General features: G+C 37.0%; 2 protein-coding genes across 2 annotated transcripts; both read left to right on the forward strand.

The window, feature by feature from the left end:
• The first annotated feature begins 728 nt into the window (after positions 1-728).
• LOC145582978 (squamosa promoter-binding-like protein 1) lies at positions 729-8701 on the forward strand. Its single transcript, XM_081640057.1, has 10 exons — positions 729-2369; positions 3584-3735; positions 3819-4181; positions 4752-4826; positions 4922-5029; positions 5112-5229; positions 5576-5714; positions 5915-6059; positions 6972-7589; positions 7975-8701. The coding sequence occupies exons 1-10, from the start codon at positions 1595-1597 to the stop codon at positions 8416-8418; spliced, it is 2937 nt and encodes a 978-aa protein (XP_081496183.1). The 5' UTR covers positions 729-1594; the 3' UTR covers positions 8419-8701.
• Positions 8702-11595: 2894 nt separating this feature from the next.
• On the forward strand, positions 11596-14109 carry LOC145581954 (pentatricopeptide repeat-containing protein At3g06430, chloroplastic-like). The gene is made up of 2 exons (XM_081638996.1): positions 11596-12014; positions 12481-14109. The coding sequence occupies exons 1-2, from the start codon at positions 11658-11660 to the stop codon at positions 13606-13608; spliced, it is 1485 nt and encodes a 494-aa protein (XP_081495122.1). The 5' UTR covers positions 11596-11657; the 3' UTR covers positions 13609-14109.
• Positions 14110-14301: the final 192 nt, after the last annotated feature.

Below are 14301 nucleotides of genomic sequence, written 5' to 3' on the forward strand. Positions count from 1 at the left end.
TTATTATTATTTTGTTATTATTATTATTATTATTATTATTATTATTACTACTACTACTACTACTACTATTATTATTGTTATTATTAGTGCTGTTATTATTACTATTATTATTATTGCATAATTATTATAATAATTAAATAATATTATTAAATATTATTTATTTATTATTATTAAATATTAATTACTTATTATTATTACTTATTATTAATAATTATTATTATCTTTCAATATTAGTTATTATCTTTAAATATTAGTTTTTATTATAAAAAAATCAATTATTATTATTGTTAATTATAATTATTATTATTACTATTATTATTATAATTAATAAATATTAATTTTAATTATTAAATATTAAATATTAATTATTATTTTAAGCAGAACAGAGCAAGACTCAGCAGAGTAGTTCTAAAGAACGGGGCCTAAGCCTTTAATTTTCTTCCAGGCTTGCCCCACTCGTTCACATTTTTTTTTTAGAAAAAAAAATTAAATTAGACACATGCTCAGCCCAAGTATTACAAGAAGTTAATTTTTTTGAAAAAAAGAATAACCTAACTAAAATGATGCTGACATACATCCCACAAACTTTTCGTTGCAAAATAGGGTCCACCTCATTTGAGCAGTACTATGTATCTGGTTGGGAGCAAAATTTGAGTGCAAAAATCAATCTTCTTACTACGTTTTTTTTTTTTTTACTCCGTATTGTTTAGACTTGGAAACAAAATTTTTGATGAGAGAGAACAATAGCCCATATTTGTGGCCCTGTTTTGGTAGATTCGCCTAACTTCCATAGATAGTGGTTTTCATAATAATTTAATCAATTTTTTGTACTGCAATACTAATAGTCCAAGATTACTTTTTTTAGATGAAGAAAAATTAAATATAATTACAAAAGAAAACCCCAATTTTTTTTCAAAGAAAAAAACATAAATTCAGAAAAGATAACATTTTTGTACGATTACTCGGTTTTTTTTTGTTGTTTTCTATAGTGGGTTAATTATATTTTCATGCCTCCCTTCAATTTTGGTTCAATTTATCTCACTTTTTGACAAATTCAACATCGTCCTCCAATATTCCTCTCTCTACATTTTGGGATTTTCGGTTTATTTATTTATTTATTTTTAATTTTAATTTTTGTTTTCAGATCTTGCGTTTGGTTCGCAAGCCAAATCAAGGTTAGATTCAATGTTTTGAGTTGAGTGTATTTTTTTTATGTTTATATATTTGCACTTCAACTGTTTGTTGAATTTACTCAAAGAAATAACTGGGTATTGTAAAAGATGTGATTTTTATTGATGTTCTTGTGAAACGTGTTGTGGGTTTTCGATTTAAGTTTATTTGTGTAAGTTTTTATTCGTTGAGCTGGTAATTTGGTTACTTTGTTAGTATAAATTTTAATTCTTGCTCATGCATAGAAGCTGGTTAGTTGTTTTTGAGGGGTTTATTGAGCAATTCTTGTTATATGTTTACAAGGGAGCTTAGTTCAATTGGTGCATTCTCTATCTGATGGAATTGGGTAGGGAATCAGGGTTTAAGATTAAATTTGCATATATAATTGGTAATTGAGCTGTTTAGAGGGTTACATCTGTAAACAATGGAGGCTGAGATGGGAGGGAAAACTGATGTTTATAGTTCGGCTGTGATGCCGGTGTCTGACCCGAAAGCAGTAGGAAAGAAGACTTTGGAATGGGATTTGAATGATTGGAAATGGGATGGTGATCTTTTTCTTGCCACTCCATTGAATACTACTCATACACCTTTAGAATGTAGAAGTAAACAGCTTTTTCCCCTCGGACCGGAACTTGCAACGAACAATAATGTAGGTTCCGAAGAGATTAATGAAACTAATGCAAAAGGAAAGAGGGAAATGGAGAAGAGAAGGAGGGTTGTGGTTGTTCCTCATGAGGAGCTGAATGAAGAAGGTAGACCACTGAATTTGAAGTTGGGTGAGCAGGTTTATCCTATAGCAGAAGATGAAGCTGATAAATTAGAAGGGAAGAGTGTGAAGAAGAGTAAGGGTGCTGGAACTGGAACTTCCCAACCTGCCTGTCAGGTAGAAGGTTGTACGGCCGATCTTAGTAATGCCAAGGATTACCATAGACGTCATAAAGTTTGTGAAGTGCACTCGAAGGTCAGTGAAGCTTTTGTGGGAAATGTTATGCAACGGTTCTGTCAGCAGTGTAGCAGGTTCCATGCTCTGCCAGAATTTGATGAAGGGAAGAGAAGCTGTCGTAGACGTCTAGCAGGGCATAACAAGAGGAGAAGAAAAACACTTTCTGAAACTTCACCTAATGTTGGTTCCTTGACTGATGAAAAGAGTGCAGGCTACCTACTAGTTAGTCTGCTGAGAATTTTGTCCAATCTGCACTGTAAGTACTTGTTTACTTACATTTTGTGTCTTTTTAAATGCAAGTTGGATGCTGATGATGGATATTGTTGATTGCTATGTGTTTTTCTTTCTTTTTTTTTTTTTAAACTAAATTGGACTTTGGACTTTGGACTGTTACTGCAGTGGTTTACTTGTCTGCTTCTCATCCATCACCTCTTAAAGTTGTTATCTTCAGTTCACCGTGTGTTTGTAGTCAAACATGTTGAATAAAGGAAATCTATTGTTGCATTCAGTAATATATTTAGCAAACGATCTCAATTGTAGAATTCAAAAAGGCATTTTGTATGTTTACTTATTGTCATTATCTTATTTTGAAAACAGTGTATATGTTTTCACTTCTGTCATTTTGCTAAGAGCTGGATCCCTTTTACATCAACTCTACGCCGTGTCTGACGGACATAATCCCTCTGGTCATACTTCCATTTCAACATCAACAATGCATTTGCACCAACACCTTTAATGTGGTTTTTGCCCTGCAGGGAAACAGAAAGTTGGATGTATGCAATCTTTTTTTAGTAAAAATGGAGAGGTTGTTTCCAATATACTTTAAATCGATATGGAACATATGTATGTTACTTAACAATAAATTAAAAGTGCTAAATCTTTGATTAAAGATATAACTAGTTCATTAAACAACGGAAACCTAGATAGATTTGCTACCTTCAAGGGTTGACTGAGGAAAACTCCCTCTGATGCTTAAGTCAGTGCCTAGCCCAGTGTAACTGTGAAGTACCAAAAATGTCAGACTGAGACAGCACGACCCATTAGGGCTTGAATAGGGGTATTTATAGATGTACATTAAGCCTTTAAGGCATATCATCTTTTCTCAGGTTCCTCTTTCTTGTCTATATCTATTCAGATCTGTACCATTTTAGCTAGGTGCCTGTGGTTGCCCCCATACACCAAGTATTATAGAGCTTTCATTCCACCAGAAGTTTAAAATAATGTTGCTACAAGTGATTGCAATCCTGATTTAAAGTGTCATCCCGCTTTACTGTTATAGTAATGCGGACACTGGCAAGTTTAGTAGTAATTATTAGACAAGCAAAATAATGATTAGAGATATGGTACAAGCTATGCTGCTTTTTAATTTTGTTGCCTAGAGGAGTTGGTTATGTAATCAAGTTGTCATATCTTGTCTCTGTGGAAATGATCCTTCTTGCTTGATTTTACAAAGTTCTATGTGAATTGCAGCAAATGGTTCTGATGAGACAAAAGATCAAGATCTGATTTCTCATCTTTTGAGAAATCTTGCTAGTCAAGTTAGTGGAAGCAACCTGCCTGAACTACAGCAAGGATCTCAGAGTTTACTTAATGCAGGAATATCTATCGGTGTTCCAGAAAAGGTGTCAGATCTTATTGCTGATTGTTTATTTGCAAATTAGCTTTCTTTTTCATGAAGCCTCTAATTTTTTTTTCTGGTACTCAGAACCCTTCTCGCGCACAAGAACTATGTCAAGCTCTGCCTTCAGCAGAAGCACGTATAGGATTATTGACAAGGGAAAATCAGCATCAGAAAGAAAAAACACAATGTGCTTCGCAACCGGGCATTTTCCATCCAGCTGATGGTTCCATAGCTACAAAAGGAAGTGTACCTGGGGCTTACCTTGGCATTGACTTGAATAATGTTTATGATGACTCTCAAGAATGTGTAGATATTCCAGGAAATGGACATGGTTCTATTGCTTGTGCATTCAGGTCAGAACATTTTCAGAAATCAAGTCCACCTCAAACAAGTGGAAACTCCGATTCAAACTCTGGTCATTCTAGTTCTAGTGGTAGTGATTCACAGGTACATTCCCCTTCATGCAGAGTTTCTAGAGCTTACAATTTACTAGAATTTATTTGTTTGGAACGCCCCCTCTTTATTTGGTTGGAACACCCCCTCTTTCTTTTACACACACATATTTGCATTGGCATCATGGGTAGATGCTTGGCACTTCAACATTTTGTGTACATGCATTTAGTTTCTAGCATTCCTTTGACTGGAACGTGACATTGGGACATTGATCCAAGTGTAGTCAGCGTCTTTAAGTTGGGAAAAGCTGCATGCATGTCATCAAGAATTTGTGTACATGCATTTAATTATTCATTGATTCTATTCTTCTTGAATAATGCTGTTACCTGCTTTATCATCAACATTCCAAGGTTTTGTGTGAAGGGGAAGCTACTTCTCATACTATGGTTCTTCCCTGACATTGGATATATCCTTTCTTGCTCAATAATGCTAAACTTAGTTAACCTGCAAGTACTCGTCAGGAATTTTTTTTGGCCATTCAGGAAACATGCTTTGGACCTTTTGTCATTCTTGTGTTTTGTCATTTTGTCTTTTCTCTTGTCCTTATTATTTTAAATTTTTTAGGGCCGAACTGATCGGATTGTTTTCAAGCTGTTTGGTAAGGATCCAAATGACTTGCCTCATCAATTGCGAACACAGGTAATGGTTTTGCTCTCTTTCTTATGATTAGGCCATTGTTTGATCAATTGTCTCGTGCTCAAAATATTGAGGTATTTTAAATCTGTGCATTCCAGATTCTTGATTGGTTGTCCCACAAACCTTCGGACATTGAAGGGTACATCAGACCTGGCTGCATTGTTTTGACCATATATCTTCGTTTGAACAAGTCCTTGTGGGAAGAGGTTTTCTTCTTATCCTTGACTTGGTAGATTGCCTAGTCTACGAAGGCTACATGCTGACTCTTTTTTCCTATTATTCTTTCAGCTCTGCTATGACATGAGCTCCAGTTTGAGTAGGCTCCTGAGTCTATCTGATGATCCATTTTGGAAGACAGGATGGATCTATACCAGAGTGCAGCAAAGTGCAGCATTTATTTGTGATGGTTGGTTTTCACACCCCCTCACCAGATTTTTTTTTCATTAGATTAATGCTTGAAATATCATCACTTAAATGCTCTTTCATTTGCTCACTTTACTCACCTTTTTCAAACTCTTTCAAATGATTATTTTGTTGCTGTATATCGTACGATTCCTCATGATGATTCATGTTAGCCGAACCCAAATCATTTTGGGAAAGGCTTTGTTGTTGTATTAATGTTCGAAATATCATAAGTTAGTTTATAACCAGATTCATCACTTAAGAGTATTGTGATCTGTTCTTAAGAGTCACATAGCTGTCAGTATGCTTTTTTACCCTTGCCAATTCAGTTCTTTTTTCTTGTGCTGAAGGTCGGGTTGTTCTAGATACTCCTCTACCTTTCAAAAGCCGTGGCAGTAGAATTTCAAGCATCAGTCCCATTGCGGTTCCTACTGCTGAGACAGTGCAATTAGTTGTTAAGGGTTCTAATCTCTCTGGGCCAACTTCTAGGTACTTTAACCATCATGTTAATGTAAGCTACTTCAGTTTTCATTTTAGAGAGTAAACTTCTTATTGTAACCTTTCTGTGCGTAATACATATTTTTTTAAAAAAAGAATTTATCTATTTCTGTTAAATAATTTTAAGGCTTACATTTGAGACTTTGGTTAGCAGTTGATAACTTTTGTATCCCTCAATTTACTACTTATAGGTTACTTTGTGCTATAGAAGGGAAGTATTTGGTCCAAGATAGCTGTTATAGCTTGGTAGAAACTACTGCTGCTGAGCACAATGAGATTCAGTCTCTTAGCTTTCATTGCTCTATACCAAATGTTGTTGGGAGAGGATTTATTGAGGTAAATGCTATCTCATGTTTCTTGGTTAATTACTTGGTCATTGCATTCCCTCCGGTGTCTCACTCTTGTTTTAGCTGATTTCTTGTACATAAAGGATGAATACAAACTACTAATACGTTCTACTATCATATCTTTTCACAATATGTACCAATGTATTGCTATCTAGTTCTTTTGTTGTCCAAATAAATTTGGGTAAGGTTGTCTTTTAATATCTTGCGATCCAATCTGATGCCTGCAATGTTTGAAGCTTTCCTACTTGAAATTAGAAATTGGTGCTGACACAAATATTACTTTAGTTCTGGTTTTAAATGAGTTGGTTGGTTGTATCTTGGCATTATTGTCCATCAAAGGCTACTTTACCCTGACTTCATTTTATCACAAGTACCAGTGTTGGATATTTGGCACTTGGATATGGGTGTGGAATCCATTTATTGCACTTCTTTACAGTTGAATGTGATGTTATCTCAAACCCTGAATTGGTAGAGAAACAAATTAAGAAAGTGGGACAGGGGACATCAAGATAGGTGCATGATATGCTTGCTTCAATTTGAGATCAAAATTATGTACTCATAACTCATTTGCAAACAAGTGAAAGAATCTGACATAATTGTGTTTGTTTCTGCTTTAAAACTTGACATGAAAGGTGCTTGCCAAAGACTTCTAGGATTTGGAATATAATAAAAAGTGACATGAAATAATGTGTTTCCCTCGTATATTCAGTTTTGAGATAAAGTATTCTTACCCTGAATTTTGAGCCATGTGTTTAAGACATTCAGATATGTATTTAGGTACACACAGTTTCCACTTGGTAATTCAGAGTTTTAGAAATTTAGAGTAATCTGCTCAATGTGTCTGGATTAGCCTGTTACTTTTTTGTCCCCTGAGATACTTCTGGTAATTATTTTCATGCAGGTGGAAGATTATGGCCTCGGTGGTTGCTTCTTTCCATTTATAGTTGCAGAGCCTGAAATTTGTTCTGAGATTTGCATGCTTGAAAGAGTAATGGAGATTGCTGGTACAGATGAGGGTATTGAAAGAAGGAGCGATGCCTTAGAGTTTATACATGAGATGGGTTGGCTGCTACATACGAATCGTTTAAGCTCAATGTCAGGCCAAACTAATATCCACTTGGACCTCTTCCCTTTTGTACGACTAAAGTGGCTAATAGATTTTTCAATGAACCATGATTGGTGTGCTGTTTTAAGAAAACTTCTTGATTTGCTGTTCAGTGGAATTGTAGATACTGGAAATCATGCTTCTGTTGAAAATGCATTGTCAGAGATGCCTCTCCTCCACACTGCCGTTCAAAGAAATAGCAGGTCAATGGTGGATTTTTTGTTAAGATACATACCCAAAAAAGTTAAAAATACAATAGGCTCAGAACAGAAGCAGTCACATTATGTACCACCCAGCAGCTTCTTATTTAGACCTGATGTTACTGGCTCCAATGGGTTGACCCCTTTGCACTTAGCTGCCAGTTGTGCTGGTTTCGAGAATATGTTAGATGCCTTGCTTGAAGATCCTGGAATGGTAATGAAATTATTGAAGCTTGCTTTGATTTATTCACTATAATACGAAATATATTTTTTGAGAAAGCTCTTTAGTTGTTAGGTAATAAATTAAGTAATTGTTAATGAAGTTCTCGTTTAATTTTGTGAATCCTCATTATTGAACCTTCTCTTCATGCATTATCATCGTTACGTGTTACCATTTAAAGATGTGAGTATGAGCGGAAATGAAAATATGTGTTGATTGGAGTGCACTATTATCGAAATTACCTTGATCATTGAGAATTGGACATTCATGTAAGAATTGCTCTAATATATTTCATCACCATTCTAAATACCAAATAAGCTGTGTGGTGATTGTGTTTACTAATGATCATTCTGGATTCTAATATGTTTCTCTTGTTTAGGTTGGTATTGGAGCTTGGGAAAACGCCCGAGACAGCACAGGATTGACCCCAAAAGACTATGCGTACCTTAGAGGTCATAACCATTACATTGCTCTATTCCAGAGTAAAGTTTACAAAAATTCATCTGGCAAACATGTAGTTGTGGATATCCTTGGACTCTCTAACTTAGAATACAAGCAAAAGAAGTCTGATGAACTCAAACTTGCAAAGTTCAATAGCTTATACACCGAGAAGCGACAAATCAGTCAAAACTGCAAACTTTGCGAGCAGAGGCCAAATTATGGATTCAGAGGAACGTCACTGACATGTAGGCCAGTAGTGATGTCTCTTGTTACCATTGCTGTAGTTTGTGTTTGTACAGCTCTGCTTTTCAAGAGTATGCCTCGAGTTTGTTACGTCTTCGTGCCATTCAGGTGGGACTCGCTGAAATATGGAGCAATGTAGTTTACTTACATTCGGCTGTATAGTGCTAAGAGGTTTGTGAAAAATGTTAGGAGCAAGGGACTGGCTGTTTCTAAAGACGAGGGTGTAGCTGACCAATTAATTAGTAGGTTGTTCAGATATTTTCTTGTATGAGCATTACACTCCTTGTACATGTAATCTTATCTTTCGCCCTGTATTTATAAAGTGAAGATAGAATTCAAACGTCTAATTAAGTAAAAAGTGTAATGTAAAAGACAATTATTTATAAATCATAATAGCTCTTTGGATCCTGCTTCAGTTGTTATTTTGTTGGTTCAGTTGATTAGGAGATGATTGATTCAGAGCAGACTGTGAATTTCGTAGAAAAGAGGAGACGAGGCTGAGAAGCTTGCTGTAATTGTTGATATGTTGGTTCAATATCGTTTGAGTTGATTGAAGAGATCAATACAAGCTTTGAGCTTGGTGTTGGCTGGGATTTGATCATGGAAATACAAAAGTTGGAGAAAATGAAACTCTCTCCATGCTCTCCCTCATTTGATTATCATCATCTAAACTAGCTGATATCGTCATAAAAAACTTGAATCATTGTTCTCACTAGAATTTACAAGGGAAAAAATTGATAACATACCACTAGCATCTCGTTTTGTTAGGTTTAAGGGCGTGTTCAACAACTTTTGGAGTAGCTTTTAATGTTTAGACCAAGCTAAAACACTATTTAACTCATACGAAGTACTCGTATAATATTGTATGAAAAACTAGTGGCAGATGATAGCTTTTAGCTTTTAAAGTAGTGATCACAAAAGCTAATCTAGAGTATTGTCAAAAACTACCAAATCTACTTTAAAATTATCACTATTAAAATTTGTTGGAAAAATTGTCTTGATTAATCCCAACTTTGCTCCATTCACCAATATTAATCCAACTTTCGTTTATTTTTTATTAATCCCAACTTTGTACCCAATCCGCTCCCATTGCACTCAAATGACTTGCAACCGGTTAAGCAGGTTAACATTTGTGTGTTGTTTTTTTCTTGCACACGTGTTAATATTTAACTGGTTGAAAAAAGAGAAAATAAAAAAAAAAATTTAAAATCCCTAAAACTAACCCAACCACCACAACACCATCACCGGCAGCGCAGCACAACTAGCCCCTGCCCCACCTCTGACGTATGCGCACTCCCTTCCTAGCCCACGACTGCCGGAAAACCTACCCCAGCCCTAAACGGTCGTTTCCCCACCAAAAAACAACCCCCTCTCCCCAAAAACGGCCACCAAAATTGGCCACAAATGGGCGGAGTTGGCCGGTTTTGGGGCTGAATGGTTGATTTCAACCCTATACCGGCCGATTTCGGCCGTTAGTGGCCGATTTCCTGGATGTTTTAGGGAAAGGGGTTTCGTTTTGGACGGTTTAGGGCTGCGGGAATTGAAGGTGGGTGGGTTCCGGTGGTCGAGGCTGGGGAGAGGGGATGGGATGGGTTGTGTTGTTCGGGGGTGGGGAGAGCCGGAGAGGGGATGTGTTTGTGGTGGCTGTTCTTGGTGGTGGTGGGTCTAGGCTTAGGGTTAGGTGTGGATTTGGTTGTTCGTGTTCGTGGAGATGGTGGGGTTTGGCTATTCGTTTTTGTGGTGGGTCGATGGCACTGGGGGAGGGGAGGAGAGGGAAGGGGGTCTGGCGCCAAAGGCAGCGGGTAGGTCAAAATTTGCCGGAGAAGGCTGCCTCCCTACCGGCAACGACAGGGGCTGCCTCGGACACCACCTGCCGGAGGTATAGGGCTGCCACCTGCTGCTGGATAAGGTTGGTTGGGTTTTTATTTATTTATTTATTTATTTATTTTTGGTATTTTTATTTTATTTAATTTTTTTTTAAAATTTTTTTGAACCTATCACGTGTCGACACGTATCTGGTAACCTCCTATATCAGATTGGATGACCGGTTGGAGGTGATAAAAATTAATAAGGTGCAAAGTTAGGAGTGATAGGGAATAAAATGAAGTTTGGATTAATATTGGCGGATGGAGCAAAGTTGGGATTAATGGTGACAATTTTTCCAAATTTGTATTTCAACAATTAACGGTGTCACAAACAACTAGGTTGTAATTAACGGTGTCACAAACAACCATTTATCCCCGAATATCCAATCATGGTTCCAGACCAGTATGAAGTTAGCGATCTCATGGATCGTGAAGGGGTGTAACTTTCACCCTGTGAACGGTTTACAAGTTCCTAAAACTTATTGGCGACTCTTTTGCTCTAGCTTCCTTCCCTTTGGACGCCACCATACTTAAGTGTATGATCACATTGGGGCTCAAGTGTGGGATGCTTGAATTATTCCCTACAATAAGTATCAGATATTAAACAATATTGATTAGAATATTTGTAATTGTCAACCTTGCGTACTTTCAAATTCTTCATGTTTGAACCCATCTCCTCTAACCAAACTGCTTCTTGACTTTGCTCATCTGACAAAGCCGACAACTCTTCCAAGTCCAACCCGGATCATGTAATCGCAACAACAGCTTCATCCAGGTCTCCTCTGAAGTCACTGCAGATTTGCAGAACTGTATCTTCTTAAGATTGGAGAATCTTTGCAATAGCTTAGGGATAATTGAGTTTGGTGTATGCTCTGAGAAATTTATAAAATGTCGTAAGGTCGCCGGCGTCGAGGAATGGTTGGGGGAGGGTCGCTGGCGTCGGGGGATGGGAAGGGGATAGTGGTCGCCGGCCGCAGACAAGTGGCTAGGTAGTGGCAGTAGAAGAGGGTGGGGGATGAGTGTGCATTATAAACCGGACTCGCGTGAAATGGTCTCACGCAAAACCTTTTGCATCAATTCATATGGCTATAAGCTATTACAACAATTAATTTTACCGAACACACCTTAATTGTCAAATAATGACAAGATATTTTAAGTTCCCAAAAACTTTTACGTAGTAAGGGCCTATTCACTTCAGCTTAATTTCAATTCAGTTCACTTCAGCTCCAATCAATTCAGTTCAGTTCCTAATTTCCTTCTCTTATAAAATATTCATTTCAACTCTATTCAATTCAGCTCCAATCAGTTCAGTTTAGTTAATGTAAATATGCCCTAATACTACATAATAATTACAATCTCATATGAATATATCATCTTAAACTTTAAATCCAAACTAGTTCGAGTCAAGTCAAGTGGAGTCGAGTCACTAACTAGCCAAGCATTACCATCCCATAAAAATACTGAAATCCACAAACTAAAAGAAATTAGAAATTAACATTGTACAAGTGCAGCAATGGCGACAGCTTCTCTCTCCTCAATATCTTCCCTCATTCTCACTCCTTTACGTCCTGAACAAAAACCCATTTACCCCACTAACTTATCAACCAAATACCCAACAACAATCCGCTGCGCAATTGCTTCTTCTACCTCTCGCAACTCAAGATTATCCGAACCCAAAAACAAGAAGAAAATTTGGAGAGAAGGGGAATTTCCAGCAATTTCTCAGGGTTCAATTCCAAAGAGAAGAACCCAGATTAAGAATGTCAAGAAGAGGCTTGATCGTAAGGCTAAAGCTAAGGCTTGGGTTAATACTGTTACTGAAGCTCTTTCTGACCTTATCCTTAAGAAACAATGGCTTCAAGCTCTTCAGGTTCTTTTCTCTCCTCTACTTTTACTGTTTTTTTCGAGTATGCGTAAATAAAGTCGTTAAAAATTGACCCGACTTGAAATAACCCCACATGACTAATTAGTTAATTGACCTGACATAACCCGACCCGAACACTTGACACTTAGCTTCACATTTAACAATAAACATTGTGTTAAAGCTTAATGCTTTCATTTAGATTTGAGCAATGTGTATTACTACCTCCGATTTTTTGTAGTTACAACTTTGGAATATTTTATATCTCACAAATAATACCCCAAAGTCCCAACAAAAAAATCGGAGGTAGTATTATTGTTACTAAGAAGAAGAAGAAGTATTTTTTAACTTTTTTGGTTGAATTGTTTTGTAATTCTTCTGCATGAATGATTGTTATTGATGAGCAATAGGAAGGAAGGATATCATATTTGTGAATGGAAATTATAGAGGTGGTTTGAAATTTTGAACTGATTAGGTGTTTGAGATGCTGAGAGAACAATCATTCTATCAACCAAAAGAAGGAACTTATATGAAACTCCTTGTGCTGCTTGGAAAATCAGGACAACCACGACGAGCCCAGGAACTTTTTGATACTATGATAGAAGAAGGGCTTGAACCTACAGTTGAGCTATATACTGCCTTGCTTGCTGCTTATTGCCGCAGTTTCTTGATTGATGAGGCGTTTGCGATTCTTAATAAGATGAAGGAGCTTCCTCTCTGTCAGCCTGATGTTTTCACTTACAGTACTTTGATTAAGGCTTGTATTGATGCTTCTGAATTTGATTTAGTTGAGTCTCTCTATAAGGAGATGAACGACCGAGGAGTTACTCCCAATACGGTCACTCAGAACATTGTACTTGGTGGATATGGTAAAGCTGGGAGATTAGATCTAATGGAGAAGATCTTGTCTGAAATGCTTCATAATCCCACTTGCAAACCTGATGTGTGGACTATGAACACTATAATTGCCTTGTTTGGAAACATGGGTCAGATTGAGATGATGGAAAGGTGGTATGAGAAGTTCAGGGATTTCGGGATTGAACCAGAAACTAGAACTTTTAACATCCTAATTGGTGCTTATGGGAAGAAGCGCATGTATGATAAAATGTCTACGGTGATGGAATACATGCGCAAGCTTGAATTTCCTTGGACTACTTCCACTTACAATAACGTGATTGAGGCATTTTCTGATGTAGGGGATATGAAAAACATGGAATTTGCATTCGATCAAATGCGTGCTGAGGGCATGAAAGCAGACACTAAGACCATCTGTTGTCTTGTTCGGGGATATGCCAATGCAGGTGTCTTTCATAAAGTTGTGAGTACTGCTCAGTTGGCTGGAAGACTGGAAATACCAGAAAACACATCGTTTTTCAATGCTGTTATTTTTGCATGTGCAAAGGCTGAGGATTTAATGGAAATGGAGAGGGTTTATAAAAGGATGAAGGAGAAACACTGCCAGCCAGATGACGATACTTTCACTGTCATGATAGAGGCTTACAGAAAGGAAGGTATGAGCGACAAGATATATGACTTGGAGCAGGAAAGAGAGAAGATGGTCACTGACTCAAGTGAAGTGATGGACCCCGTGGGTGATGTCTGATTGAGGACTGTATATGATTGATATGCAAAATGTGGTTTTGGCTTTTGCAATACTTCCCAAGTAAAGGAATTCCTTCTGTTGTCATCCTGTTTTCATGACCATAAAAAAAATCTCTTCAGTCACTGCAGCGATGCAGGAGGTCCTTTAATCATGCAGAAAATGCCTATGAGGTTGAACAGATGAAGTAATGAAGCCTACACACTTCTGGAAGCTACTACTCCTAGTGGTGTATCTTCTACAGTTGTTGAACGACCTTGCAGTTTTGTTTCTTGAAGAAGAGCAAGATGACATATATGGTCTTTATATTAATAGGTAGATTTTAACAATTTTTAGTAAAATGGGGTAGTGTAGGAATTAGTTGGTCAAGTTCTTACATTGTGCATAGTTGAGTGTTATGCTCTATGTATTATGCGTAATTATTATCATTGTGCATGGTTTTTCGAGAAAACAGTGTTTCAATTAGTAACTATGTTTCAGTAAAATTCTACTATTTAAAGACAAGGGGAGAATAAAGGGTGGTGATACGGCAAGTAATAACATATCACCTAGAACAAAGGATGCTGTTAAAAAGAAGCATGTGAACCTAGTGAAAAATAAAGGCAAAGTGAGTTTTTGAAAGGATAGAAAATGAACATGGGAGATTTTCTTCGACTGCAATCGGTGGGACTCAGTGAGGTTCTTCACAAGCCTACG

Source organism: Chenopodium album, chromosome 15, assembly GCF_948465745.1.
Source record: "Chenopodium album chromosome 15, dcCheAlbu1.1, whole genome shotgun sequence".
NCBI classification, from domain to species: domain Eukaryota; kingdom Viridiplantae; phylum Streptophyta; class Magnoliopsida; order Caryophyllales; family Amaranthaceae; genus Chenopodium; species Chenopodium album.

Bases quoted from the DNA above. Each gene is read 5' to 3' on its own strand.
- LOC145582978 (XM_081640057.1), top strand. From the start codon at position 1,595: ATGGAGGCTGAGATGGGAGGGAAAACTGATGTTTATAGTTCGGCTGTG. The intron at 2,370-3,583 runs GTAAGTACTTGT...TGTGAATTGCAG, and splicing joins AATTTTGTCCAATCTGCACT to CAAATGGTTCTGATGAGACA. The intron at 5,230-5,575 runs GTTGGTTTTCAC...CTTGTGCTGAAG, and splicing joins TGCAGCATTTATTTGTGATG to GTCGGGTTGTTCTAGATACT.
- LOC145581954 (XM_081638996.1), top strand. From the start codon at position 11,658: ATGGCGACAGCTTCTCTCTCCTCAATATCTTCCCTCATTCTCACTCCT. The intron at 12,015-12,480 runs GTTCTTTTCTCT...TGAACTGATTAG, and splicing joins AATGGCTTCAAGCTCTTCAG to GTGTTTGAGATGCTGAGAGA.